We start from the raw sequence: 24376 nt of genomic DNA on the forward strand, positions 1-24376 counted from the left end.
CTGTCCTTAAGTCCCACTATCAGGGATGAACACCCCCCCCCCAAAAAAAAAGTACGTGGATGGTATCAGTTAAAACTCAGGCTTATCCTTGTGGGGCACAGACCTACAGCTTTAAGAGGCGGGCCTAGCTGGCCCGCCTCTTCTCCAGCCCTGGGGCCGCATGGCTATTAGCCCCATCTGCCTTTTCTGGGTCAGGAACCAGAAATGGGGCTCTAACCAGCCCCGCCTCCCACCTGGGACAGCGTGTGAGCCATGATGGCCGCTGGTGGTGAACCCAGAGGCGGTCCTGTGGGCCATGAAGTAGATGTAGGCCGCCCCTTAGGTAGGTCTCTCGGAGCTCCACCCTGATGGACAGCTCAGGCGTCCAATCACAGCCCCTATGTAGGTGCATGTACCCATCCCCTTCCGCCGCCCTCTGACCCCTTTAAAAGAACAGCTCATTGTGGCCATTAAACGAGTCTTAGCACTGACTGGCTCCCAGGCTGTCTGTGTGTCCTCCGTCGAGAGGGGGACTGGGGTGGCAGTCTGTCAGCCCTCATTTTCTCTTCTTGGCCCGTCTGGGTGGGATGTGTTTTCCCATCTCTACTGCAGGACAGGGGAGCCCGGGAGGCTAAAAACCCCCTACAATCCTGAGAAGAAAATAGGGATCTCTTTCACTATATTTTTCATCTCATTTTCCAATTTTCCATGGCCCTGTGTTAACTCTGTATTTGGGCATGAAGCCCACTGTGGTGCTGTATGGATATGAAGCAGTGAAGGAAGCCCTGATTGATCATGGGGAGGAGTTCCCTGGGAGATGCAGGTTCCCATTGGTTGAAAAAGCTAATAGAGGCTTTGGTAAGTGTACATGTATACATAGTATATGTTTGTGTGTTGAGTAGAAGATGTGGTGATAAGGAAGATGGAAAAAGAGGCCTAAAGGGTTCTTTAGTCAGGATTTGGCCATCTCTGTGGCTGCCATCTGTCACTTTCTCTTCCTTGCTTGTGTTCTCCATCCATGTTTCTGCTTCCCTTCATTCAGGAATTGCTTTCACCAGGGGATACAGATGGAAAGAGATGAGGCGTTTCACACTCATGACCTTGCAAAATTTTGGGATGGGGAAGAGGAGGTTCAAGAGGAAGCCCACTGCCTAATGGAGGAGTTGAGTAAAACCAATAGTGGGTGCAGCTTTCTATCACTAACCTAAGCATAGCACTCTAGATAAAGAAATTAAAATGTTAACAATTTTAAGTATAAGTCATAGAATTTAAGCAATATAGTGTGATAGTTACTATTACCCATTATGAAATCTATAACATTTTCAGAATAGAAAATTTGTATCAGAATGAAAGGAAATAAAATGTGCACTGGTCTTCTGTCTCAAATTTTGTTTGTTTTTATTTCAAATCAGAAAACATAACTGTAGTGTTGGAATTCATTTTCTGAAGAGTCAAGGACCACTTCAATTCCCTTAGCACAATGTAGGTTCTCCATTTTCTTTTTTTTTTCTTTTTGGCCAGTCCTGGGGCTTGGACTCAGGGCCTGAGCACTATCCCTGGCTTCTTCTTGCTCAAGGCTAGCACTCTGCCACTTGGGCCACAGCGCCGCTTCTGGCCGTTTTCTGTATATGTGGTGCTGGGGAATCGAACCCAGGGCCTCATGTATACTAGGCAAGCACTCTTGCCACTAGGCCATATCTCCAGCCCCTCTCTCCATTTTCTTTATCACACCAGAAAATGCTTGCAAAGTGAACAAGGAGGTTAGGAAACTACTCTATGGAGTTTAAATCTACTGACATCTGCTATCATTCTAGTAAACTAATGGATATGCTCAGTTTCATTGACATGTCCCAATAGTTCCTCAATTCTCCCCATACTGTCCTAGGAACCATGGATGGAATTTATCCTTTTAATTCTTAACTGTCTCTTAATAGAATTCTAATGACTTTTTTTTAATGTAAATCAGTTCTCAGCCTACTGAGTAGCTAGGATTAGAGGTGTGAGCTACCATTTCCTGGCTGAGGGCAGTAAATTTTTAAAAAAGAAGGTGGCTAACTGATCTCAATGTTTCTCATACTAAGAATACTGCCATTTCTCTGGTTTCTGAGTTTTTGTAGTGCTGTAAGGTGTTTTAGATTCCTAGCTACTAGATATGCTGGTAAATCAATGCATCAAATTATTCCCAGGAAAAGTACAATCATCTTTCAAGGCTTACTTATGAAAACTTAGAGTGTACCATAAGCAATCTGTTTACTGCTGGGACAGAGACAGCAAGCACAACCCTGAGGTATGCTCTGGTTCCCCTGACGAAGCTCCCACACATCACAGGTAGGACCACACATGACAGACAGTTAAGTGAATACCAGAAAAAAACAAAAACATTGCCAAGGAAACTGCTAGTATCCTTCATTTCACGTATTAGAGCCACCTCGCTGTTTAACCTTCTGTGCCACCAACTAAAGATAACTGGGGGAATCACTGAGAGAAGACAGAATAGCAGGGTCATTGTAAAGGCAGAAAAAATCATTCTGTTGCTCCATCTGTTTTCCTAGAATGATGATTTCTGGCAGGAGTTGTAAATTGGCATGGAATCACATATTTATCTGAATACCAAAAAGCCAATTTGAGGAGGAGTTGAGTTACTCACAGCTATAATTCCAGTTTGTCAGGAGGTGGAGGTTCATAGTTCAAGACCAACCCAGGATGTCTGGGAAAATGGTGGAGGAGCAGCAGAGCCCTAGCTGAGCTCCCTCCAACATCACAGTTTTCCCACTCCAGGGAAACTTTTACTCCTAGAAAGACAGCACAAGTAAGTGATAACAGTACAGGGATTCTGACCAGAAAGAAAAAATTGATTTTGCTGGCTTGAAAACATAGATTTGAGCTCCGGGTGGTGACCCACCGCCACGCCAGAGCTGGTGCTGGCACAGCGCCACGCACACAACAGACATGGATTGCTGGCTGAGCATGGATGGACCAAAATCACAGAGAAAGCGTGAGTTCGCACCCACAAAGCAGCTCCTTGAAGGTAGCCCTTCCTCCACTGCCAGAGCAAAGCAACATCTTTGACACTGGCATAGGGTCAGACCAGACTGAAACTAAAGTGGGCCTGGGGAAACCAAGGACAAAGGAGCCATCTTTGAAAAGGGCAAGAGGGACCAACCAGTGAGAGCTAGCTCTGCCCAGGAGAATGTCCCCTGCCCAGGAGGGAAGCTTATCTTGGGCTGCGGCTCACACACTCTTGTGAACTCAGCCAGAGGTGCCCCGCCCTGCCCGCCGGAATTTCTAAATTAAAACCGAAAGCGGCCAGCAGCTACTGGAGGCAACCAGATGGGAGAACAAACTGTTACTGAGACAGATAAATGGTCCCATCATAGAGGAAACCCAATTCCCAGCCCAAAAAGGAGCCGAATTCCATAACCAGCTGCACCCAGGAGGCCGCCTTGCCCAGGAGGGAGGAACCTCCCCCAGGCAATTGACTCTCAGCCGGGTAAACCAGGCCAGAGGCGTCCTGCCCTGCTGAGTCCACAGCCTATTGAAAGCCAGGAGTTAAAGCAGCGGCCCCACAGCAGACAGGAGGAGCCACCGTTCCTGAGACTGTTCACGTCCCCATCTGCAGTGGACGCCCAAGGCCTACCTGCAAGCTGTGTGAACCACAGAGCCCCAGGATTCCACTAACAGGGGAGGGGGTCAGAGCAGATCCACTCCCTGCAAACTGAAAGCAAGTCAAACCAGAGAGCAGCAAAATAGACTGCAGAACATTGCAAGGAAACCAGAGACTGTAGAAAGCCCACCCAAACAAGGAAGAGTCCATTTTTTAAAAACATTTTTAAGCTTTTTTTTTTATTTCTGAAATGTCATTGGTTTTTTATTTTACATTTTACCTGTTTGTTTTATCAAGTTTCTTTTTGTTTTGGTTGTTCATTTTTGTTTTTTTTTTCTTTATTTTTTAAATAACTTTTCTCTGTTTTGTGCATTTGTCTTCCACTATTTTTACTTTATCTCTCTCTACACATTCTCTTTCTTTAAAAATTTACTTTCCTATGAATAACAAATCCATTCTTTTCTTCTAACACCCCATTGTCTGTCATTTTAACCTTGTTCTTTCTACAGAGTATACTCTTCTCCACATTTCCATATCACTGAAACTAAACCAAATCATCACCCCCCCCCCACCTATACATTTTACTCTATTCTCCTTTCTACCTCTAACTTACCCTCCTGACTTACTTCCAGGGCCTCCAGATTCCATTGGCCCCTGGTTATTGGATAGAGTGTATCCCTGCTCAATCAGAGTGAATCAAAGAGCTTCAAAGACAAAGCCAGCCAGTCCAAAAAGAACTTAATAAAAAGACAATAATTGCTGATAGGTTTGTAACAGTAAATAAGTAACTACTGAATACATTGCTCAGGATTGGTTGCTATATCAAAACTCATTTCTTTAGGAACACCAAATCTACTTTTATACACAAGTATACAAGCTATCTGTATATAATTGTGAACTTCTAAGATTCACACAACAGTGCTTGGTAAGGTCTGCTTTGGGTCTTAAACAGTGCTCATAAGTGCTTGTAGATTGGTATTCCCAATCCAAATGGGCAGAAGAAACACAAGAAAGATGGCAAACAATGGAGTCTCATCTTCCACTCAAAACAAGCAGGAAGCAGAGCAGTCAATCAAAGACATAGAAGAGAACCCTCAAAATGCTCTACAAAGTCTACTGATAAAAATGATAAATAAAAAGTTTGAATCTCTTCAGTCAACTATTCTAGAGTGTAAGGAGGCAAAGCAAAAATTAATGGAGAATTTCATTGCCTCCACAAATAGAAAGATAATTGAACTTCAAGAGTCAAATGAAAAGATAGTTACCCAGCTAAAAGATTTGAGAGACAGCACTCTAAACCAAATTCATGAAGTGAATGAAGTAAAGAAGTCCATGCAGGACCTAAGAGATAAGTATAGCAAGGACATGGAAATCATCAGGAAAGTCCAGTCAGAAGGAAAAGAGATTTGAAATCAAATAGCTAGCCTACAGTCCCGGCTAACTAAAGCAGAGGATCGAATCTAAGGAGCTGAAAATTCCCTAGAATCTATGGAGAAAGATCAAAAATAAATACTAAACCAATCCAATCGAAAAAACAGATCACTCCAGGAGCTTCAAGACAAAATCAGGAAGCCCAATTTAAGGATAATAGGTATTGAGGAAAACTGAGAGAAGTTAGTGGCATAGGCAACCTATTTAACAGAATATTAGCCGAGAACTTCCCAAATATCCAGAAGGACAGGCATATATAGACACAAGAAGCATTTAGAACCCCAAACTGACCAGACCAGAATAGGACATGCCACTGACACATTGTGATCAAAACAGGATCAATAGAGTCCAAGGAAAGAATGCTTAAAGCTGTTAGCGAGAAGAAAACAATCACATATAAAGGAAAAGCAATCAGAATTACCCCAGACTTCTCAGCAGAGACCAGAAAGGCAAGAAGAGCCTAGAAAAAGGTATACCAAACCCTAAATAAAAATACCTACCAACTAAGAATACTGTACCCAGCCAAACTCTCATTCATAGCCAAAGGTCAAATAAAAGTCTTCCACAGTAAGGAGAAACTGAAACAATATATCTCCACCAAACCAGCTCTACAGCAAACCCTCAAAAATGTACGATACAGGGAAAGAGATAATCAAGATCCCAATACAGACAGAGAAATGAACCCTAAATTGAAAACCAGAATATTAGATAAAGAAATGGGAAGACACAGCTTTTAACAAGATAGTGCTAGTGAAAGGAACAAATGATCATCACTCAATCCTAATTATCAACATTAATGGACATAATTCTCCAATCAAACAACATGGGTTCATAAGTTGGATCAAAAATCAAGATCCATTTTTCTGCTGCCTCCAAGAGACACATCTATCCTGCAAAAGTAAACATCTTCTAAAAGTGAAAGGCAGGAATCAAATCTACCAAGCAAATGGCCCCATAAGCAGGCTGGAGTTGCAATCCTAGTATCAGATAAAATTGACTTTAAATTAAAAACGGTAAGAAGAGACAAAGAAGGTTACTACATTCTAATAAAGGGATCTCTCCTTCAGGAGGATATAACCATCCTAAATATCTACACACCGAATACAGGAGCCACCAACTTCATCAAACAAACACTATTGACTCTAAAAACACTCAGAGACCCAAACACATTGATAGTTGGGGACTTTAACACTCCACTGTCATCTCTGGACAGATCAACATGCCAAAAAACTGAATAAAGAAACCACGAAGTTAAACAACTGCATAGACCAATTAGATATGACCAATATCTACAGAATATTCCATCCAGCAACAACTGAATACACATTCTTTTCAGCAGCACATGGAACATTCTCCAAAATAGATCACATCTTCTGGCACAAAGAAAATCTGTAGAAATTCAGAAATATCAAAACAATTCCCTGCATTCTCTCAGACCACAATGGAATAAAATTAGAGCTCAACTCAAACAGCCACCACAGAAAATCCTACAATTAATGGAGGTTAAACAACACACTGCTTAACCATCAGTGGGTCATTGAAGAAATTAGAACAGAAATTCAAATGTTTATGTAATTCAACCAAGATTAGGACACAAAGTACGAGTTCTTTTGGGACACAGCAAAGCCAGTACTCAGAGGGAAATTTATATCTGTAAGTGCCTACATCAACAAACTGGAGAAACAGCAACTCAACAACTGAAGGAAGCACCTTAATCTCCTCGAAAGAGAACAACAAGCCAAACCCCAAGTCAATAGATGGAAGCAAATAATTAAAATCAAATCAGAAATAAATGAATTAGAGACAAAAAAATCGAAATAATCAACAAAACAAAGAGTTGGTTCTTTGAAAAAATTAACAAGATAGGCAGACCCCTAGCAAACCTGACCAAAAACATGAAAGCAGCAAACCCAAATAAACAATAACAGAGATGAAACAGGTAACATCACCACAGAAAGAACCAAAATTCAAAACACAATAAGGGACTGTTTTGCAAACCTTTATGCCAACAAATTCAAGAACCTGGAAGAAAAGGATGATTTCCTAGCAAAAATTGATATCCCCAAACTCAACCATGAAGATTTAAAACTTCTGAACAGACCCAGAGCCAGCTTTGAAATAGAAACGGCAATAAGTGAAATCCCATCCAAGAAAAGCCCAGGTCCAGATGGATTCACAGCAGAATTCTACAAGGCCTTCAAAACAGAAGTCACACCAATATTTCTCAAACTCTTCAATGAAGTTGAAAATGAAAGTCACTACCAGACACATTCTATGAAGCCAGTATAACCCTCATCCCAAAACCAGGCAAGGACACATCACTGAAAGAGAACTATAGACCGATTTCCCTGATGAACATAGATGCAAAAATTCTCAACAAAATTCTGGCCAATCGACTTCAACAGGTCATCAAAAAAAAATCATACACCCTGATCAAACTGGATTCATCCCAGGGATGCAAAGTGGGTTCAATATATGCAAGTCAATTAATGTAATCCACCACCTCAACTGGAGCAAGGTAAAGAACCACATGGTTATATCTCTGGATGTGGAAAAGGCATTCAATAAAATCCAGGACCTATTTATGCTAAAAACCCTGGAAAAGCTGGGATTCCCAGGAACACTCCTGAATCTAATAAAGGCAGTCTATGACAAACCAACAGTAAGTATAATTCTAAGTAGTGAAAAACTAAAGCCATTCCCCTTAAAATCAGGAGCAAGGCAGGGATGTCCACCCTCTCTCCTTCTCTTCAACATAGTACTAGAATTCCTAGACAGAGCAATTAGTCAAGAAGAAAATATAAAGGTGATCCAAATAGGAAAAGATGAAGTTAAACTTTCTCTCTTCACAGATGACATGATCCTATACCTAAAGAACCCCACAGACTCTACTCCCAAGCTAATAGAGCTGATCCAAAACTTTGGCAAAGTTGCAGGATATAAAATAAACCCTCAAATCAATGGCATTTCTATATGTTAGTGACCCGGATGCCGAGGCTGAAATCGGGAAAGTAACTCCTTTTGCAATAGCCTCAAAAAACATAAAATACCTTGGAATAACCTTAACCAAGGAAGCGAAAGACCTCTATAATGAGAACTTTAAAAACATGAAAAACGAAATTAAGGCAGAACTAAGGAAACGGAAAAACCTCCCATGCTCCTGGATTAGGAGGATTAATATAGTCAAAATGGCAATATTGCCAAAGGCTATCTACAAATTCAATGCAATACCCATTAGTATCCCAACACCATTTTTTAATGAAATAAAGGAAGCAATACAGATATTTGCATGGAACAATGAAAGACCCAGAATAGCTAAAACAATTCTAAGCAGAAAGAATGGTGCTGGAGGAATTACAATACCAAACTTCAAGCTGTGTTATAAACCTATAGTAATAAAAAGCAGCTTGGTATTGGCACCGGAACAGGTCTGAAGACCAATGGAACAGAATTGAAGACCCAGAAATGAACCCACAGAACTATGCCTACTTAATCTTTGATAAAGGAGCTAAAATAAATAGGGTGTAAGAAAGGCAGCCTCTTTAACAAATGGTGCTGGCAAAACTGGCTCAACACATGCAACAAACTAAAACTAGATCCTTATATATCACCCTGCACCAAAATCAAATCCAAGTGGATCAAAGACCTCGAACTTAAAACAGATACCCTGAAAACTCTTAAAGAAGGAATAGGAGAAACACCTGGGCTCCTTGGCACAGGACGGAACTTCCTTAACAAATACCCAGAAATGCTACAAATCAAAGAAAGGATGGACAAATGGGACTGCATCAAACTGCAGAGCTTCTGCTGGGCAAAGGACATAGCTCGCAAGATAAACAGAAAGCCCACAGATTAGGAAAACATCTTACTGGCCACAGAATGGACAACGGCCTCATATCTAAAATATATGCAGAACTAAAAAAATTACATTCCTCCTAAATAAAACTGCAAAGAACCAATAGCCCCATGAACAAGTGGGCCAAAGTCTTAAAAAGAGACTTCTCTGATGAGGAATTGAGAATGGCCAAGAGACATATGAAAAAGTTCTGTACATCACTGGCCATAAAAGAAATGCAAATCAAAACAACACTGAGATTCCATCTCACCCCAGTAAGAATGTCCTATATCAAGAAAACTAACAATAATAAATGTTGGAGGGGATGTGGCCCAAAGGGAACCCTATTTTATTGTTGGTGGGTATGTAAACTGGTTCAGCCACTCTGGCAAACGGTATGGAGATTCCTAAGAAGGCTAAACATAGATCTCCCCTATGACCCAGCAGCCCCACTTTGGGCATCTACCCAAAAGACCACACATAAGAACACACTAAAGCCACCAGCACAACAATGTTCAACGCAGCACAATTTGTCATAGCTAGAAGTTTTAACCAACCCAGATGCCCCTCAGTAGACGAATGGATCAGGAAAATGTGGTACATATACCCAATGGAATTGTATGCCTCTATCAGAAAGAATGACATTGTCCCATTCGTAAGGAAATGGAAGGACTTGGAAAAAATTATACTAAGTGAAGTGAGCCTGACCCAAAGAAACATGGACTCTATGGTCTCCCTCATAGGGACTAATTAGCACAGGTTTAGGCTAGTCACAGCAGAGGATCACAAGAGCCCAATAGCTATGCCCTTATGAGCACAAAAGATGATGCTAAGTGAAATGAACTCTTTTTTATGGAAATGACTGTTATATCACTGTTGTAATTACTTTCAACATGCGATATGAAACCGTAGCTTCTATTATTGATGATCCTCTTGTATGCCCTTCCTGTGATCGTACCTTCACTATCTCTGTATCTTATCTGAGTACATTGGAAACCGTGTATACAGGTATTAGAACTAGGAAACTATAAGGTAATACCAAAATCGAGAGACACAGGGTAAAAAAGACAAACGATTTCAAAAACAATACTTGCAAAACTGTTTATTGTAAATCTACTGAACAACTCATGGGGGGAAAGGGAAAAGGGGAGGGGGGAGGCGGGAATGAGGTAGGAGGTAACAAACAGTACAAGAAATGTATCCAGTGCCTAAAGTATGAAACTGTAACTTCTATGGGTATCAGTTTGACAATTTAAAAAAAATTGTGAAAAAAAAAGACCAACCCAGGCAAAAACTTTACAAGATGCCATCTGAATGAACAGGCCATTTGTTGAGCTACAATCTATAATTATAGCTAAGTAGGTGGCTATAGTTAGGAAAATGGCAGCATTTTGCCAATCCTAGCCCCAAATGTAAGATGTTACCTGTAAAATGACTAAAGCAAACAAGAATGGGAGCCAAGGCTTGAGTGGAACAGTAACTATCGACATAGAGCAAAGCTTTTAGTTCCAAACTCAGTACTACACAAAATTAAAACAAATTCATGTGAATAATAAGTCTATTCTGGATTGATATCATTTTTTCTGGTAATACTAATGAAGACAGAGAGAGATCTGCTGTCTGTATTTCTTCAACCTCTATAAAATTTCTGTTTTGAAATAACAAATGTCAGAGAAGATAGCAAGCAAGGCTGAAAATGGAGTCTTCTCTTTCCAGATTCCTCCTTGTCTCCAATCATCAGGAAAGTGACTTTCCTCCCTCAGGAGGACAGGGTCACTTCAGAGAGAAGCCAATCCTGAAAAGCCCAGTGCACTGGATTTTGTGCTAACTGAGAAAGAGTGCACATTGGGCTAACTAGGAATGCATGTTAAAAGCTTACCTTCAATTTTGACAAATCATTTTTTTTTCGTACTCATAATTCCTGGATGTGGCAACCAGATATACTTCTATGTGGCTTTTTAAAAAAAAACACAGAAATTCACTATATTTTATCATCTTATTCAAAAATGTTTCTCCAGGTTCCCCCCAAAATTAAAGACATAAAGGGCACCTCCCAAGACAGGGTGCCATGCTATTTCTTAGCTTGAAGACCTGGCTTCACTATATTTTATCATCTTATTCAAAAATGTTTCTCCAGGTTCTCCCAAAATTAAAGACATAAAGGGCACCTCCCAAGACAGGGTGCCATGCTATTTCTTAGCTTGAAGACCTGGCTTGAAGACAAAAATCATGAAATACTTCATACATATATACATAAATGTTATGGTTCTGATGGTGCAGGAACTGTCAAGTGTTTCCTGTCACCATGTCACTGTTCATTATTTATGTTGTTTCGAGGAAGAGATTGACTATGTGATTAGCAAACATCAGAGCCCCTGCATGAAGGACAGAAGCCACATGCCCTATTCAGAGGCTGTGCTGTATGAGGTCCAGAGATACATTGATATCTCGTACACCCAACAACTGGCCCCATGCAGTGACCTGTGACACCAAGTTCAGAGGTTACTTCATTCCCAAGAGGAACAATTTGCTCTGCTGCCCCTTTTCACCCCCTGGTGTTTGCAAATTTACAGTGCCCTTTCAGATATCTGCCAACACACAAGACAGAAGCTGGAACAGATTTCATATGGCAGCGTGATAGATTTTATGCTTAGTCCAGTTTGGGACTCTTAATCTTGACAATAACTTTCAATAACTTACAGTGTGAATCTTCCACATTTGTTCTGACTACTTAGAATTATTTCTGGCTATTCACAGATGTCAAGAGTTCAAAATGAATGTTCAAAGTTCAGTTTGTTCATTTCCTAAAAGATTCATCTGAGATTTTTGTCTAGGTATTATTACAACCATTCATACTTTTGCCAGGTGCTGATGACTCACACAGAAATCCTAGCTATCCAAGAGGCTGAGATCTGAGGATCATGGTTCAAAGCCAGCCTCAGTAGGAAAGTCTATGACACTTTCATCTCCAATAAACTAACTTCCTACCCCCTAAAAAAAGAAATTCAAGCGGTGCTATGGTTCAAGTGGTAGAATGCTAGCCTTGAGTAAAATCCTCTCAAGAACAGTGTCCAGGCTCTAAGTTCAACCCCAGGACAGATACAGATGTCGGGATCTCTGAGGACCCCTTCTCCTCCCTTCCCCAGAGGAGATGTTCCAATGTTAGGGTCTCGAGGACCACTTCCCCCCCCCCCCCCATCTCCTGGAGGGAAATGCCTGAACCTCAATTCTGTGGAAGAAATTCCGCCCTACCCCTCATACCGGCAGAAGGAGTAAGGCGTGTCCTTTCTGGACTGCTCTAGGCTGAAGTGGGATGCCAAAATCCCTTCCTCGGCCCCCCATAATGTGTCAGGATCCGCAGGCAAAGATAACAGGGAGACGGCTGGATGGTTGAATGAGTCTCAAAGGCTTTAATTGGGAGGGGGCTTATATAGTGGTAATGGCGGGAAAGGGAAGGACTTAGGCCATTGGCTAAGCCAAGCTGCCCATCAGGAGATGTCATGAAACTTCCTTTGTGGGCTGGACAACCCTATCATGGTGGCATGCACGGGTTCACCCCCCAGGGGTGGGGGGCTTATTTTCTGGCCGGAAGGTGGGAGGGGCTCCCTCTCACACTGTCTCAGGGCTGGGGGAAGGGCAGCGTCTTGCTCTTGGCGCCCTTCTCCCACCAAGGCCAAAACTGAGTCCCCAACACACAGACATGCATACACACACAGAGAGAGAGAGAGAGAGAGAGAGAGAGAGAGAGAGAGAGAAATCTATATTTAATTTAAAAAGAGCCTATTACTTCCTTCAACCTATGAATAACACTATGTCTCTGATTCATTTGGACTGTGCTTCATTTTCTTTGCAATGCCGTGCTTTCAGCATTGTAGCTTGCAAACATTTTTAAAAGTTTTTTTTCCTGTATAATTAACATTTTTATTGCTATTACAATGTAGGTATCTTTATTTTTTTACTAATTTCTTTGGGAGCTAATTTCCATAGGCAGCCCATACTAACCTCACATGGCCACGGTCTTGCTCAGTTACCTGATATGCTTCCATACTTGACTCACTGTAGATAGCTCCACTTTTTTGTATGTTTGTTTCTGTGCCAGTTGTAGGGTTTGAACTCAGAGCCAGGGTTCTGTACCTGAGTTTCTTTTACTCAAGGCTATTGCTTTAGCACTTGAGCTATGGCTTAAGTGGTGGTTTATTGGAGTCCACAGTCTGGCAGGTCTGGTTTCAATCTGGGCTCCTCAGGTCTCAGCTTCCTGAGTAGCTAGGATTACAAATGGGAGCCACCAGTGCCCCATTAATCTTATTCTCCTAAGTCAGGAATCATTCCCTTGCCTTTGTTTGTTTCCTTCAGTATGTCAGCCTTCCTAAAGAAGCAGCCTTTCCAAAATTCCTAAGGGTGGCTTATGGATTTGATTCCAGATATGGCTCATCATGAAGACAGCATGGTATGACACTTGATCACATTGGTGAGGGGGGGGCAATAAATTCACCTAGTCCACTACCATGTATGCAAACTCCCTCATTTAGTAAGGTGGTATCTGGCAGACCCCTTTATTGTGGATGTTTGGCTTTTATAGGTTATGAAAATATGGCAAAGAAGTTAATACTGGGTGGGAATAACTGCTTAAGTTACCCTCTCTCTGCTTTTGCTTCCATTGATGATCCTTGATGAGCCAGTGATGCTGACCTGAAATGCTAAAAAACAAAAAAGGACAAATTTTCTAATTTTAGCTTCAGTTTTGTTTACTCAAAGGCTTAATGTTTCCTGAACAATTCTCTGCATTTTTAAATGGAAACATACAATTATAAAAGGCCTGTTTGTTTGGACTTGATTTTCTTTTACAAGAGCACAACTGATTTTTTAATGTTTTTATTATTTTAATGCTTTTTGTTTGTTTGTTTGTTTTGTTGGGGGTTTTATGGCCAGTCCTGGGCCTTGCACTCAGGGCCTGAGCCCTGTCCCTGGCTTCTTTTTGCTCAAGGCTAGCACTTTGCCACTTGAGCCATAGCACCACTTCTGGCCATTTTCTATGTATGTGGTTCTGGAGAATCAAACCCAGGGCTTCATGTATACGAGGCAAGCACTCTTGCTACTAGGCCATACTCCCAACCCCTTTTATTGTTATTAGAAAGGTGGTATATAGAGGTGTTACAGTTATGTAACTCAGGTAAAGAGTACATTTATTTTTGGACAATATCACCCCTTCCCATTCTCTCTCCCAGTCTGTTCCATCCCATCTCCACCCACAAGTTGTATTGCCCATTTTCAACATAGAGTCTGTGAGTACCATTGACACATTTGTTCATTCTTTTGATTTTTATTTTTAAAGTCCTATAAACATGTGCTCTGAAAAATTCCCCCTGTAAACAAATCCCAGCCTTGAATCCAAAATCCACAGGAGTTGTGTGGAATGAACAGTGATGAACTGGAGTGGGTGTTGCGACAGGCACAAGATCCCACTCTTGAAGAAACGGGAGCTCGTTCAGAAGTTTTTGCAATATCCGATTTACTAGAAAGTCAAGTGTTGTTTTTTATAAAGTATTTTTTCTTTATTGTCAAAGTGAAGTACAGAGGGGTTACAGTCTCATATGTAAGACAAGTACATTTCTTATTCAACCTGTTACCTCCTCCATTTTCCCCCACTTGCCCCCTCCCCAATGACCCCTTTCTACAGTCTCTCAATTTTGGTATGCCCTGAGGATACATTGTCACAATCTTTGTCTCTAGCCTGAAAAACAGCCCTATTGATTGTTGATTGCATCATCTGTCTCATTGGAAATGTCATTGCTCTGTTTTTGAAACTAGAGCTAAGTGATTTCTAATGTAATTCTCAGCTTCATGATTTATTTATTCACCTGGTTTTCCATGTGTGTTGTTTCCAGGGCATAAGCATACTGATGTCTCTGACATCTGTGCTACATGATAGCAAAGAATTCCCCAACCCAGAAAGGTTTGACTCTGAACACTTCAAGAAGATAGAATACCGTTAGTCCATTTGCCTGTGCAACAGCCATTCAAAATTCTATCCAACAACCGTATTTTCTGGGGCAGATGCAACACAGGGTTTAATGTAACAGTTACATACCAGGAGTAACTACCCACTGGTGTGTTTTTTTTGTTGTTGTTGTTTTTCCTGGAAAACACATTTGTGTAGGAGAGGGGATGGCCTGTATGGAGCGGGCTTTATTCCTGACTAGCATTTTACAGAACTTTAATCTAAAATCTCGAGTTGACCCAAAGGACCTGGACACCATCCCAGTGGCCAAAGTATTTTATCCCTGCCACCCGTGTACCAGCTCTGCTTCATTCCTGTCTCAGGAGAAGCACTGTCTGCCTGCTACTGTGCTGGCTCTTCCTCCAGGTCACTGGCTGCTTCTTCCCTCATGCTGGATGCCTGCCCTCCCTTCAACGCTCATGTCACCCCTGTCCTCAAGATCCAGGAACCCATTCACCCCTCTGTAGTGCTTGCAGGGGTCACTGCACAAACACACCTGCTCTTCCACGTGTTTCATTGACTTGTTTTGATCGTGCCAGTTTCCTGTGTACAGCTACAGCTGGGTGGTTAGTATGCAATCACTGAAAAACAGCAAAATGATTCACAGTCGATCTTCTGGAGCCATTTCTCCTCTGTTATGTTCTTGATGATATGCATTCTTGATTTTCTGCCCATTCTCAGCTTTCCTTTCCTGTGTGGAGGAAGATGGAAGGCACTAGAAATGCAAAGAAGCTGCTGTTCTACTCCATGCTAAGTATAGAGAATGCAAGGGGAGGATGGTAAAAGACAGAATCAGCTGAGGGTCAGCAGAGTTTCTAGAGGTTTTACTTCAAAACAAAGTGAGAATTCTTAGTTGCTGACCCCACCTGCAGGGAAGTAGGATGGGAATGAGTCATGGGAAAATACATTAAGATCTATGACCCTGTTTTGATGTTACTGTTAACAAGAAAGAAAACTTGAAATATTATTTAGCCAATCTAGAGCCATGTGTGAATTTATACTTCCATATTTCTGCGCATTAATCTTTTGTTTATCTTCCCTATGGTTTACCCCCTGTTGTCACTCTATTTGATTTTGGTATCCTGGCTTTTGTATATATGTTTATCTGAATTAGGGAAGGGAAAGGGAACATCAAAGCATAAAAGGTGAAACAATGCACCAGTGATACTCACAAGACATTACATTGGAAATTAACTGTACAACTCAGGGGAGAGGAGATTATGAAGGTGGGAAGGTGGGAGAAAAATGAGGGAGGGGGAAGAAAGTTTGACAAGAAATGTACTTACTACCATACATATGCAACTGTAACCCCTCTATACATCACCTTGACAGTAAAATTTCATTTAAAAAAAGAATAGATAAGTGATAAAAGAATATAATCCATGAGAAGATTTTCACAAATAGAGGAAAGTGATCTTTAACAAATCTCCCAAGTCATTTGGTTACAATCTTACCTTCTGTGCTCATTCCTTAGGAAAAAAATCCATATCAACCAAAATTAGACTACTTAACCTCATGTGGGGTCCTCATTTCAGCAGAAAGAAGACAAAGCAGAAAAGGGACATCTGTTGTTCAAGGCATAAAAAGATGCTAATTTTCCACCAAACTTGCTGAGTTTGCTTTACCCAACATAAGGTGGTGGGATTCTTTATTCATTTAGAGCTAGGTGGGTCAGGCATACATAGGTGGGTCAGTCTACATAATGTGCTCCCAGGATCTGGGGTCACTCAAATTCTAAAGGTTATAAATGCAAGTTTTTCTGATCTCTATGTTAATTAGTACTAAATGCATGTTTATTTAAATGTTTTGATTAAGAACAAAATCAAGTATTTAGCCATAGTACACAACTAGTAAATTATTTGTAAACTCATTTGAAATGAAAGTCTTCCTCAGAGGGGAGGGTATAAGACATAGTAAATGTGTGTTTTAGCCTCAGCTCTACCAATTGGGGTTTATGTTTTTAACTAATGTCCTGAATATCTAAGACTCAAGTTTCTAAGCCCTAAAGGGGAAACAATTTTACATTAGGCAAAGAATAATGAGAGAATGAAAATGGTTAAGATAGCCACATAAGGTCTCAGAATCCCTCTGCATCAGGCTAATGAAATGGTACACAACTGGATTTTAACAAGTCTTGATTTTCCATAATGAAGAAGATAAGAGGCCAAGTACGATGGCTCAGGCTTGTAATCATAGGAGGCAATTGCCCCTTAGGAGGCAAAGATTCATAGGATTGCAATTTGAGGCCAATGTGAACAAATATCAAAGCCTTGCTTCAACAAGCTAGCCAGACATGGTGGGGGAGGGGGTACTCTTATTTTAGCTTTGGTGGAGGGATAGGTTGATTGTAGTCCAAGATAGCTTTAGTAAAATTAAATTTGACTCTATTTTTACAGAAATAACTATAAAGCAAAGACTGAGATATGTCTCAAAAGTTACAGCACCATGCAGTAATAAGTGCAAGCCCTTGAGTTCAAACCCAGTACCATTAAAATTAAAAATTTAAACTACCCGGTGTAGTCAATTTAGAACAAATATGATATCCTTACATACATACTTTACTTAAGCATTACTTTCTTAACAACATATCTTATTTTAGTAGTAGTTGATCTTTCAGTTTTACATTCTGTGGTTGTTTTGTACATGAGCTTAAACACCCTTATGAGACATTCCTGATTATGTCAACATATTTAAGTAACTATTGCTTGTTATACTGTTCCTTCTTAACCATGTATTTTTTATTGGCATCAATGCATTATACAAGAGGATTTCACATTGACAGGTCTATTTATGCATTCATTGTATCTTGTTTTATTTTCAATTTCTTAACATCAGAGACCAAAATCAGCATCACAGTTTTTCTGGTTGTGAATGAAAAGTAGACAAGCCATAATTCCTGATTCCCTACCACTAAACCACATGACAAAGGCTTTCTCTTGGGTTATACTGAGCAAGTTTCAACTCTACGGAGATGGGAATAGAATTCCTGGACCGTTCTTCAGGAAGCTGTGGTGCAGTGCAATCTCACTGAAACACCAGGAGCCACACGGCATTGACAGTCCTCCTGTACTCTGGATTCCCTCTCACCTCATTAGAAAAAGAAAAAGAACAATGATCATAAATTTCCATTTTTCTGTTACATAATGCACAAGGACATGCAACTTTGGATCAGCACTCAATCTATGTTTGCCTTTTCCTAATGCATGACTGATACCAGATATTTTACATTTACATAGAAATAACATTCCAGGAGTCCACTAACTTATGGAAGAGTCCCAGTACTGAGGCCATGTGTGGAAATGTTGTATAGAGCAAAAAACAAGATTAAATACACATTTCATACACCATACAGAATATCCTCAGATCCATTACCTCCCAACTTGTCAGTAATCTGAAATCAGGAAATATAATCTTTATCTGACTTATGTAATTGTAACCCCTCTGTAAACCTACCTTTGTAATAACCATAAAAATGCATGAAAGGAAAAATATTTTTGAATAATGTTATTATAGATCAAGTCATTAACTTTAGCACTTCTCAATCATAGCTATACACTGGAAGCAGGTAGGTTTGTATTTTAAGTTAGCAATATTTGATCAACAACCAGTGCAACTAAACCACAATCTCCCATGTGCCCTCTGGAGAGAGGAACACGTATACAGATCATTCTACCTTTATCTCTGTTGGCATGCATTTTTCTCTGGTTCACCCTGAGGAGCAAATAGTGACGTCTTTTTTATCTTTTCATTTCCAGTTCTCCAAAGCGTACGGCCCTGTGTTCACTCTGTATTTTGGCATGAAGCCCACTGTGGTGCTGTATGGATATGAAGCAGTGAAGGAAGCCCTGATTGATCACGAGGAGGAGTTCTCTGGGAGAGGCAGCTTCCCATTGTCTGAAAAATTTGCTAAAGACCATGGTAAGTGAATATATGCCTGTGTGTATGAATACATGTATGTGTTGGGCAGAGGATGTGGGGATAATGAGGATGGAAAAAGAGGCCTGAAGGGTTCTGTAGTCAGAGCTTGCCCATCCCTGTGGCTGCCACCTGTCGCTTCCTCTTCCTTGCTTGTGATCTCCATGTTTCTGCTTCCCTTTTTTCAGGAATTGTTTTCAGCAATGGACACAGAAAGAGATGAGGCGCTTCGCACTGACGACCTTGCGGAATTTTGGCACGGGGATGAGGAGCATTGAAGAGCGTGTTCAAGAGGAAGCCAGCTGGGCTGGGGATATAGCCTAGTGGCAAGAGTGCCTGCCTCGGATACACGAGGCCCTAGGTTCGATTCCCCAGCACCACATATACAGAAAACGGCCAGAAGCGGCGCTGTGGCTCAAGTGGCAGAGTGCTAGCCTTGAGCGGGAAGAAGCCAGGGACAGTGCTCAGGCCCTGAGTCCCTGGCCCAGGACTGACCAAAAAAAAAAAAAAAAAAAAAAAAAAGAGGAAGCCAGCTGCCTTGTGGAGGAGCTGAGGAAAACCAATGGTGGGAACTGCTATAAATCACTAATTTAGACAGGGATATGAAAGGCCCTGTTATTGCCCTTCTGTGTCAGATTTGGATTCTTTGGTTTTCACATCAGAAATTATGACTATTAATCTTTTTGGTTTTACGTTGATACTAGGGACTTGAACTCTGAGGTTTAAACACCTGCTCAGCTCATGGCTGGTGCTCTAACATTTGAGCTTTACCTCCAATTCAAGCTTTTTGTTCATGAATTACTATAGGTGCCATAGATTTGCATGATTTGCTACCTGAGCTGTGTCTGAACCACAATCATTTCAGCCTCCTGAGTAGGTAGGGTTCTAGTCAGGAGCCACACCAGTGTCTGACTGAATAGATGTTTTGACTTTCTTTTAGGAAGAGGGAAGAATAATGCTTCCCTCCTAACCATAATTCAGGGTACCTAGTGTTGTCATTACATGGGAGTGGCTGGTAAATGAACTCGGTAGTAATGACCCAATTAATCCTCATCGACCCCCACATAGATGCAAGTATATGTATGCTCATTTTCATTTCAGTAAATCTTCAGTACCCACGCCTATAGCTTTGGATAGTCATGGTGCGGGATTAAACTATGATTTTATTTCTTCTAGTGTCTCTCAATATAATTCACATCAAAAACTATTTCTCTGCAAACATAGTATAATTGCTTCAGATCAACTTTAGTTATTTCTTCATACCTAGTACTTTACAGTTTTTAATACATATTTTGAGTAAGTTCATGCTCTACCATGAGTCTATAAAATACACAAATTGATTAAATGATTCAATTAGTTAGATTTCAACTATTATAATCAGTTCTTTATGTAGTCTTCTTTTAGTATATTCTAGTTAAATTTTCAATTTTGCCTATCACTTTTCTTCATATTTCTTTGATTTTATGTTAAAAAAAATCTCACGGTAATTACTTCCATAACCAAGTCCACTCACTTATTAAGTGCTAGTTACAGTGCATTGTCTACTTGGATTCTAAATGGCCTGGCGAATTCCTAATAAAATGAAGGATGAAGAATCAGACTTAACCTGCGAATGACACACACACATGCATTCATAGAAAATCTCAACAACTTCCCAAATAACCATTTCCTTCATAGTTACAATAATACTTTTTGTGAGAGCTGTGACTCATTTCAATATTTAAGCAGCCTACATGCATGCAACCAAAGGTCTGTGCCAGCAATGTGCAGGTTCCTGCGTGGCACTACTAGGTCAGGTAGATAGAATTCTCTGTGAGCTCTAAACTGCATGTAGGGCCATTGATTCCTGCCTTGTGCACAACTGACATTGAACTCAGGCCCTGTGCTTGCTTTTATGCCCTGTTCTTCAGCATATGGTGTTTTTCTCTCATGCTTTGCCACCTGAGAAGGTGGAGGAAGAATGGTGAAGGCTGTCACTGCCAAGACTTAGTGCAGTACTAGGGCCTTAATCTCTCAGTGCCAGGATACAAACAGAGGTCAACTTGTCAATGGCTTTCACCATGGTGGGCTTAGTATTAGGTTTCAAACCTTAGGTCTATCCTTAATTCTTCCTCCATCCTCTTGAGACTAGAGGAGTGACTTCTTTTTGCTATACTAAAAGTAGACATTAGGCATTCTCACCTGTTTTCCTTTGTTCTTCTGAAGGTTATTTGGTGCATAAAGAGCTGTTCATCTTTATGGGATTTGGGGTGAGGGCAACAACCTATGTAGCTTATTATTCACTATCATATTCTGCTCCTGAAATATTCATTACATTCTTACCATTCCTGGTATCAGTAGTCACGGCCCTTTCCATGCCAGCATATGTAGCAGTCCTAGGGCTTGAACTGAGAGCCTGCCTGAGTGCTGTCCTCTACCACTTGAGCCACAGTTCTGCTTCTGGCTTTTAGGTGGCTAATTGGATTTAAGAATCTCAGGAACTTTCCTGCCTGGGCTGGCTTGGAATTCAATCCACAGACCTTAGCTTCCTGAGTAGCCAGGATTACAGGTGGGAGCCAGGGGTGCCACACAGTATGGCATTTTAAAATTCTGATATGAGTAAATGTCTTTTCTCTCTTGTTTTCTATAGGACTATCTACACAGTTCTTGATTTTTAATTGCATATAATCAACTTCTGGTGTTTCATATTGTTACTTATTTTGATTTCCCACTGGAATTTCATGGATTTCAAACCTGAGCTTCCTTTTCTTTGCTTCTGCTTACTTTAAATATAATAATGCTTTTCTTTCATCATGGCACACATCTGTCATCCTAGCTATTTGGAGAAGTAGAAAACTGGCAGGTCACAGACCAGCAATCCTGAACATATACAGACATAGCTGCAACGAAAACAGCTGATGACATGAACACCAACTAGCAGGTACAAAGCTCTCAGTGCCAACAACAACATAAGCACAACAATTCTAATTTCTACATATTCTCACCAATAGTCAATATTTTCTATTTTCATTATTTTAATTTTCATTTTGTACTGGCCATCTTAGAGGATTAGAGGTGGTGTCTCATTTTTTATTTCTTATGTGTTTTATACACAAAGAAGCCCAACTACAGGACCAGCACTTAATGAAGCCTTTCTCTTGGAACAAGCAGAGCAGAAGTGGCAATGTCATATGCTAATCATTTATAGTGAGCCTTTGATAGGGATTAGAATAAGTAATCAACACAAGTATTACAGCTTAGTTCAATGCATCAGGAAATTTTATTTCCTAAAGGCCAGTTCACCAGATCATGAGGCACTGGAAGTGGAAAGGGTTCTCTAATCTTGGGAAGGAAGTAGGCAATGTCCTCCATGGAACAGAAGCCACCATTGACAGCACAGACATCTCCAGGCAGCCTGCCTTTCCTCAGACAGGGATGAAGCAGAGCTGGTACAAAGGTGGCACTCGAGTAAACCCACTGGCTACTGGGACGATGTCAATATCCTCTGGGTCAAGCAAGGATTTCAGCTTAAAATTCTGTAAAATTGTAGTCAGGAACAAAAACAGCTCCATGCGGGCCAGACCCTCCCCAACACATGCTCGTTTTCCTGAAAAATAAAAACAGAAGTCTCTCCTTAAATAGTCATTTCTGAGCTGTTCACAAAAGTATGCATTCACTATTTGGTGACCCTTGCATACACAGGTGGAGAGCTCAGGACAGCAGAAATAATAGTTGGATAGACAGATGGACACAGACTATACAGATTTGCTGCCTGTGTTATATCACATTTTATCAGGCATCTTTTATTCAACAGCTTTACATTACAGCTTCAATAACTATTCGTATGCTAAAACTGTTCTTTTAACACTTTAAGTTTTCATCTATATATGTCTAGAAACATAGTCACATTTATAGACCAATAAGCTGAAGGAAGAAAGGCTGAGAAGAAAATGTACAAACATGGGCCCTGAGTATAATTTCAAGATCATTCAAATGTGAACCTCTGATTCTTTAAAAAGTGAAGGGACTCCTCTATCTGTCCTACTGAGAAAAGGCCTAAATAGGTTCTCCTGGCCTTTTACATTCTGTTCCCTGCCCAGCTTCTAATCTTACTCCTTCTATCCCACAGAGCACATTGCATGGTCCCTCCTCCCCCATCTCCAATTCCATCAACTTTAAGACTCATCATCCTGGTAATAAGACAGGACCTATGGTTTATGTAATGTCCTCAAGGACAGTGCCCAGGTCCTGAGTTCAAGACTAGGACTTCCATAAAAAAAAGGAGACAGGGTGATGGACAGAGAGACAGACACAGAGACATAGAAATGGAGTAAGAAAGGGAGCAAAGGAGGGAGGGAGGGAGGGAGGGAGGGAGGGAGGGAGGGAGGGAGGGAGGAATGAAGAAAGAAAGGCAGAAAAACAGAGAGAGGAAGAGGGAGGGATAGAGGGAGGCAGGGAGGGAGGGAAGGAGGGCGGGAAGCAGGGATGGTAGAAAGGAAGGATGATTGCAAAGATGGAACAAAGAAAGAAGAAAAATAAAGGAAGGAAGAGAAAAAGAAAAAAAGAAAGAAGTGGACAATCACTGTTTTAGCTCCTGGCAAACCCATATTTTCTTCCCTCACAGCAGTAGTCTCACTGGGTTTCAGTGAAATGCTTCCATAACTCAGGTGTGCATACCTTTAGAGCCCACTGTTTTCTCTAGGGCGCTTGGGTCCCCAGGCCTTATTCTAAAAGTGAGAAACAGCATAGGAGAGATACTCAAACGGTTAACTTAGGTAGCTTTCTCAGGGCAGGAAGTCTGAATCTCACTTCTAAGGAGAGCTCTTAGGTAGCTCCATGACATTTCCAGAAGGAGAATTCAATCAGCCTCTACTCTGTCTCAAACTGGGGAGGTTACTTCAGACATTCTGCAAAGCCTCACTAACATGAACCCATAATGAGGATGGATCATGATCAGAAAAACTTGTGCACTGGGGGTGGTCCTCCAGGTGATGTACAAACAGCAACTAGACTGGCCACAGAGGAGGCATTGTGGAAGCTCAAGTAGGTCTCAAATGTTGACATTCTCTCAGATTCTCAGGTGGTGAGTGAGGATTGGATTAGGATTGATTTTGTGGTTCAGATCCAACTAGAGCAGGATAATAACTCAAAAAATACCTTAAAAGTGGGAGAGAAGGGAAGGGATAACAATGACCTAAAAGAAATGTACTTATAACGAACATAACTGTATCTCCTCTAAACGTCCCCATTTTAATGACAACAAAAAATGTTCCTAAAGTTATCTTGTCTCTGATTAAAAAAAGTATAAATGATATTTTACTACCTGTTGAGAAAGGTAAGAAGAAATCACTTTTCTTAAAGTTGCCAGACTCATCTAGAAAGTGGCCAGGGTCAAACTTCTCTGGGTTGGGGAATTCCTTGCTGTCATGCAGCAGAGACGTCAGAGATGCTATTAAGTTGGTGCCCTGGAAACAACAGATAGGCATGCACTAAAGAGCTCAGGCAATGGCAAGAAATGATAGAATTCACATAATCATCCAATGAGGTCAGTGTTATACAAAGGGGAACCCGAGACACAAACAACAGCAGTGATACTTCCACATAGGCAGACCAAGTAATAACTGAGAGGAGTTTG

At 40.9% G+C, this 24376-nt stretch overlaps 1 protein-coding gene and 1 pseudogene across 2 annotated transcripts in view; one reads left to right on the forward strand and one right to left on the reverse strand.

Annotated features, from left to right (window-relative positions):
* The first annotated feature begins 160 nt into the window (after window positions 1–160).
* Window positions 161–19040, forward strand: LOC125343863 (annotated as a pseudogene).
* Window positions 19041–22002: 2962 nt separating this feature from the next.
* Window positions 22003–24376, reverse strand: part of LOC125346230 (cytochrome P450 2C18-like) — a 262366-nt gene continuing 259992 nt past the window's right edge. For both annotated transcript variants that reach the window (XM_048338619.1, XM_048338617.1), the window contains exons 8-9: window positions 24065–24206; window positions 22003–22348 (exon numbers count right to left, since the gene is read on the reverse strand). In XM_048338619.1, coding sequence (XP_048194576.1) covers window positions 22167–22348; window positions 24065–24206 — 324 coding nt within the window. In that variant the 3' untranslated portion in view covers window positions 22003–22166. The remainder of the gene's footprint in view (window positions 22349–24064; window positions 24207–24376) is intronic.

The sequence above is a fragment of the Perognathus longimembris genome, chromosome 2, assembly GCF_023159225.1.
Source record: "Perognathus longimembris pacificus isolate PPM17 chromosome 2, ASM2315922v1, whole genome shotgun sequence".
NCBI classification, from domain to species: Eukaryota; Metazoa; Chordata; class Mammalia; order Rodentia; family Heteromyidae; genus Perognathus; species Perognathus longimembris.